Below are 6,737 nucleotides of genomic sequence, written 5' to 3'. Positions count from 1 at the left end.
CTTTTACACTTCGTCACTTTTATCGTTTCGTCAGTCGTAGTGTGATTTCCGATATAGTTTTCATTCATCAACTTCTGGTGGATACCGTGATTGTCCCGGTTTTATTTGGTCGAATTTCTTACAATCTTATAATACTATAGTAACTTAAGGCCAATCGAGATCTTTAACGTTCTACGTCATAGTATAGATTATGGGATGCATAAGCCAGGAACGTGAACGTTGCACGAACTTAACTTGTATTCGTCTGCTTTTCATGCGAAAATAATTAAAAGGGTACTTACATACGGCCAGAACATAAGTAGCATTCATTTTGTTTACTTTATTCTAAATTTATGTAACGCTTTCTATCAACTTGACGTACAGTAGTTAAATACGTTTGGTTTTTGGTGCCTAATTTTTAATTTACTTATTAAAATTAAATGAATACTACAAACATTATTTTTTCCTTCCCCCTTGCCCGTTCCCTTCATTTTAATCTATTAATGATGAGGATTTTAGTTATAGTTACTAATAGCCAGGTTTATTGACTAACTGATGTTTATTTTGTTATACTAAATGTTTGTACTAAGCTCATTGTCCAGTATACAAAATGTTACGCTTTATTTTTGTTTATTATTTTATTAACAATGTGTCTAGGAAAGAATAAAATTTCCAATGATATTTCAGATGCACTTATGCACCCATATGTTATGTTATTTTCCCATATGCTCTATATATAAGCTCGTTCTATACCCTTCAATTTACATAAATTTTATACTAGAATAACGATCTTCTTTTATGTTTCATTGTAAATTAATACGATTGAATTTTAATATTATTTTTCGTCAAATTATTTATAAAATTAAAATATTTTTTTTTATACACATGTTACATATTATATGTATGTATATATAGAAATTCGAAACAATGAAAGGAAAATATTCGCAAAATTTCGATAAAATGCAAATATCGATTGTTAATTTTCCTGTTACTTTCTTATGTATACCTACACATTTATATATATTTTTCTGTTTGGTTTTTTGTGATATTTAAAAATAGAATTTTAAAATTTGGGTCAATTAATACCACAGGATTAATTTACAAACCAAAGATTATAATTAAATTATCCCAACATTGAATATTGAAGGTAAATTTGGGTTAATTACAAACCAATGTTATTTTAAAGGCAAAAATTTGTCTGATAATGAAATGATAATATTAATGAGATTCCAATGTTCTAGATTCTAGAATATATTATTTCATATATAATCTTTTCATTTTCCCATTATATTAGTATAGAGGAAAAAGATTTTTTATGTTTAAAATTTTTTTTTTGAAAATTTTAATTTGCTTTCTTTGTTAAAAGAATAGAAGATAAAATTTTTGAATATTAAAACGAATGAGCACAATCGGTTCTTCTTCTTTATTGTGCAGTACGCCACACTGTTCCTAGTGTTAATAAAAATTTCATATTAATTAAAACTGTAACTTCGATAACTCTGTATTCTGACAGCCGACAATGTTTTACTCTAATAGTGTAATCACATGGTGTTAATCAGGAGTCACCATTTTCTTTAAGACAATAAAATTTAATTAATTTCGGTATGTTTAATGTAGAAAATTATTTTCATTAGCTTCTTTTCAAAAAATAAATTCAGTAATTTTATACTAGTTATTATTGACTTTATTAAATTCTCACTAAATCAAATATATTAGAATTTTCTATACATTTTTAAAATACATTTCAAAAATTAAAATTTTATTTATAAACATTTTTTTTTTATTTTATTTTTATTTTTAGATATTTAACTACATATTAATAATAAATAAGGAGGAAAATATCAACATTCAAGCAAAACCAAATACGCAAAATTCATCAAAATAAATGCCTATACCATTAAAATTTTTTCAAAATAAATTTGAATAGAATAATATTTACTTCATGTATTCAACAATAATAATAAATAATAATAATAACAATAATAATAATAATAAAATAAATAAAATAGAATTAATAAAAGGGATGTATTTTACCGCGAATTAATCGCGGAATATTATGTCTCGTGACGATTACAATCCAGTATCCACATTAAGTTCTGGTGTAAGAAGTCCTGGACGTTCAACTAGACGTTTAACAACAGAACTACCAACTGTGGATCGTTCACCATCACGTGATTACGGTGCACGTGCAAGTCCTTTGGGTATATATTCATTAAAATCATGTTTTGAAAAAAAAAAATCAAAAAATAGCAATTTACATTAAATAAATTTTTTTTTCTTTTTATTCACTTTAATATATTTAAATATAAAATTAAATAAATAAAATTTTTTTAATATATTAAAAAAAAATATCACATTATTATCATTATATTTATTATATAGATATTCAATAATATTTTAGTTCGTAGTACAATTTTAAACATTTATATATTAAAAAAAAAATAAATTATGGCAAAGATATTAAAAAAATTCGGCACCAATAAATTTTCAAAGAATTTATTGGCATAATCTTATTAGACATAGACTCTTAGACATAAATGTATTGGAAGTTAAATTAAATTCCTAAAAGTATTAATAATGCAAAATAAAAATTTTTTAACAATTTTTCATTTCTTCATTATTCGGGCTATTATTATTATTGACCGCCTCAAAATAGTTAAATAGAAAAAAAATCGAGAAAAATATTTTCATATGAGTAGACAAATTACTTAAATTAATAATAGTTAAATTTTATTTATTTTTAAAATTTTTTAAAAATGTTCAAAGTATACTAGGAATTTCATATACAGGATGTTAAAAAAATATTTATTATATGTTATGTTTGTATAAAATGTATGAACTACACGCTATACTGGCAAAACTATGAAAAATAGAGGAAAATCTTATACTTAATCGGCTTAACTTTTATCTCTCACTGAAGCGCATCCAAAAAAGTAAAAAAAAATGTAACAACACAAATTTTCGAGAAAGTTTTTGAAAAAAAATTTCCAAAAAAAAAAACAAGAATTGTGATTTTTATGAGCTTCATCTCAAATACTGTGAGTCACACAGTATTTGAGATGAAGCTCATTAAATCTAATTAATTGTAAGATCGAAAATAAAAAGCAATTAATCACTTGTAAAACAAGCCCCCGATGGTAACTCTATGTCACATTGTCCCGAAATTATAAATATATGCGGGAAATAACTGGTACTCTTTATTTTTGTAACAGGCTGTTGCTCAAAAATGAATATATCTGCATTTTATTAAATATTCGTCAGACTTTTCACAATTCCTGTGAAATTTTTAATTTTTAACAAACATTGATTAAAAAATTATTTTCTATACAAATTTGCCACAATTTCATTAATTTCTACAAAAAAATGAAAATTTAAAATTAAATATAAATTAAATTTAATAATATTTAAAAAGAGCATAACTAATGATTGATAAAGATTTAAATATTTATAAATCTTATAGTTATATTTTGAGAGCCGAACCAATAAGTAGTTTTTTAAAATAGAAAGTGGGAACAGTAACTTACTATCTATTTTCTGAGCGCTTTCTGATATTATTTCGTACTTGAAAAATATATTAAATGTGAGCACGTATAATGTCAAAATATGCCAAAATTATGTCAAAATATTCTTTAATCTTTTAAAATTTTTCAAAAAGTAGCATTTTAATTTCTTCAAAGAGAAAGAAGCACAGGTGCCATTTTGTAATTCTAAATTTTTTATTAATTGTTAACTATTCATTTTTACATTTTTTCAATAATAGTCGTATTTTGTAAAACAATCTAATTAATTAAATCTTTGATTATAAAAACAAAATTCTGAATTATAAAACAATTGAACCGAACCGTAATAAGACAATTTTAATTCACCCAAAAATAATATATAAATGTTTAAGAAAAAAAACAAATTCACCTCACTTTATTATTCAAATATTAAAAAAAATAATAATATAATCATAATATAAATATTTTTATTATTCACCAAAATAAAATCATTATGCTCATTTTAATTAATTTAGTTTATAATTTTCTTTTGTATAACATTTTTTATTTTTGTAGTATAAATTTAAATTCACAGAGAAAAAAAAAACTAAACGATATTATAGTAAATATTTAGTTTTAATCTTAAAATTCTTGCATTTTTAGCATATAGTAAAATCTAGTCAAATTTCTTGTTTTTATTATTAACCATTTATTTATTTTAATTTTTAATTTATTTAAATAATTTTTTTCCATTCATATTATTGTATAACAATTCAGAAATCATCAACATTTTTATTTTACATTTACAATTATTTAATTTTAATTTTTTTTTGTTTTTTTTTTAATTATTTTTCTAATTTTTATTTTCGTAAATGTAGTTGTACATTCTTTTATTAAATTTTAATTATTAAACTTTAATTCTTTATTCCCCAAAATTAAAACGTAATGTATATAGAATATAATTATGTAGGTATACCCAATTTCCATTAAAAAACAAAATTCCTATTTAATATTAAAAATATTCATTCAACTATAGTTGTCTTTATTGATTGCATTCATACCAATAGAAATCAATTTGAATTACAAAAAATTAGTAAATAAATTTCATCTTGTTTTAAATTTGTAAAAAAATAACCTAATTGGAATTTAATTTGAAAAAAAAAAGTATGCTTTTAAATTTTTATTAATTTTTCCATTCATAACCTTTTAGTTGTTTTTCTTTTTCTTTTTCAAAATCAAAAATCATCAAAAATCAAAAAAAACAAAATTATTTAAATTAATCTTAAATAGAAAATATGATTTTTATTAAAAATAAATAAAAAAAAAAAAAAAAAAACCAAAAAAAAATTTTTTAAATTCTTAATAATAAAAATTTTCTTTTTTCTTTTTTCAATCACGCATGCGCATGTGAAAAATTTCATAAAAAAAAAAAAAAAAAATACAAAATGAAAAATAAAACATTCATTCGCATACTTTTTTTTTTATTTTTATTTTGTCTCAAAATTTTTCATTTTTTTGGTTTTTAATTTTGAACAAACAAAATAATAAAAAAATTGCCGCCTCCCTAAAACATTTTAATTTTTTTTTTATTTATTTAATTTTTTTTTTTTATAATTTTTTTTTTGTTTTTTTTTTTTTTTGTATAACAAATTTTTTTTTCACAAAATTTCAAAATTTCTTTTTAATTTTATTTCATTTTCAATTCTTATTTATTGTTATTTTTTTCTTCTTCTTCTTCTTCTTTTTTCTTTCTCTTTTCTTTTTATACAATTTTATATAGTTTTAAGCTCAAAACGAAACTCTACACAATAATAACAGCCTAATTACAAACAAACAAAAAAAAAAAAACACAAACAGCAACAACAAGAACAAGAATTTAAAAAAAAAAAAAAAAACTATATTAATAATTTTTTTATATTATAATTTTTTTATTTTTTTTATATATTCAAAACAAAAAATAATAAAAATAGTAAAAAACATACATGAAATTCATAACTATAGCATACAATAATATACATTAATAAAACAAAAAAAAAAAAAAAAACAAAACAATAATATAAAAATAATAAAACGACGGCAGCAATTCTTCATTAAAATTTCATTGTGCAACGGTAACACTATACATCTGAACATCAAATATATAAATATCTATTATTATATAAATATTAACTTCGAATTTATACGATTTCGTCATAGTATAATAAAATAGAACGCGAAAATTTTAACAATATACCATAAATTAAATAATTATAATCGCTTACATAACATACACACACAAAAGTAAAAATAATAATAATAAAACAACAACATTAAATTTTCGAAATCAAAAAAACATTTATATATAAAACAAAAATAACGCAAAAAAAAAAAAAAAATATTAAAAAAGCTCAAAAAATTAATATTCAACAAAATTGAAACATATGGCAACATTCTACTATTTCTACTAAAAAAACGAAAACGAAAACTACAACAACAACTACTACTACAACTATTAAAGGAACAACAATACCAACTACTACTACTACTACTACTTGTAAAATTGTATATATACATAAAAGGTTAATATAGAAAGAGAGCCAAGAAAACAAAACAAGCAAACAAAAAAAAAATAAAAAGCAAAACACAAAAATTTTAAAAAGATTGCCGCCAGTAAATTTTTATATGTCAAAAGGAAACTAAAATAAAAAAAAACTTTCCAAAATTGAGTTCGGTAAGAATTTACAAAAACAAAAAACAAAAAAAAAAAAATAAATTAAATAAAATAATAATAAAATTACATAATTATTAAAAAAAAAAAAAAAAAAACATAAATTCAGAAGAAAAAAAAAAATTACATAGTAGAAAAACATAAAAATGCTTTCATTATTTTTTTTTTTTTTTATTTTTTAAATTGAAATTTTTTTTAATTTCAAATCATAATTATTTTTTTTTTCTTATTTTAAAAACATACAAAATTTAATTTTATTTTTATTGATTTTTTTTTTTCTCTTGATTTCATTTCTTAGGAATGCTAAGGTTTTTGCTAAAAAGCTTTCAAACAATTTATTTTTTTTTTTCAATTAAATAAAATGCAACACTTTGAAAATTTTCACAAAAAATATAATTAGAAAAAAACAAACCAACATAAAATAACCAACTTTTTTTTTCAAAATTTGCATTTTCGAACTTTGCTTGCCTGTAAAACGAAAAAAACAAAAATATTTGAATTAACAATTTTTTTTTTTATTTCAAAGAAGTGCAACTAAAATAAAAAAAAAAAACAACAAGAACAGAATTATA

The 6,737-nt window shown here is 20.5% G+C and overlaps 1 protein-coding gene across 5 annotated transcripts in view; it reads left to right on the top strand.

Annotated features, from left to right (window-relative positions):
* Positions 1–1,805: 1,805 nt before the first annotated feature.
* The window catches only part of LOC129611210 (trichohyalin-like), a 112,354-nt gene continuing 107,422 nt past the window's right edge, over positions 1,806–6,737 (top strand). For 2 of the 5 annotated variants that reach the window (XM_055524208.1, XM_055524207.1), the window contains exon 1: positions 1,808–2,180. In XM_055524208.1, coding sequence (XP_055380183.1) covers positions 2,036–2,180 — 145 coding nt within the window. In that variant the 5' untranslated portion in view covers positions 1,808–2,035. Of the gene's footprint in view, positions 2,181–5,514; positions 6,169–6,737 lie in introns of those variants that run through there. The other 3 variants (XM_055524205.1, XM_055524204.1, XM_055524206.1) reach the window with 3 other exon arrangements.

The sequence above is a fragment of the Condylostylus longicornis genome, unplaced genomic scaffold (genome assembly GCF_029603195.1).
Source record: "Condylostylus longicornis isolate FDR11 unplaced genomic scaffold, ASM2960319v2 ptg000048l, whole genome shotgun sequence".
Taxonomy (NCBI): Eukaryota; Metazoa; Arthropoda; class Insecta; order Diptera; family Dolichopodidae; genus Condylostylus; species Condylostylus longicornis.
The sequence above is the reverse complement of the archived record's forward strand: the minus strand, read 5'-3'. Positions and strand labels throughout refer to the sequence as shown.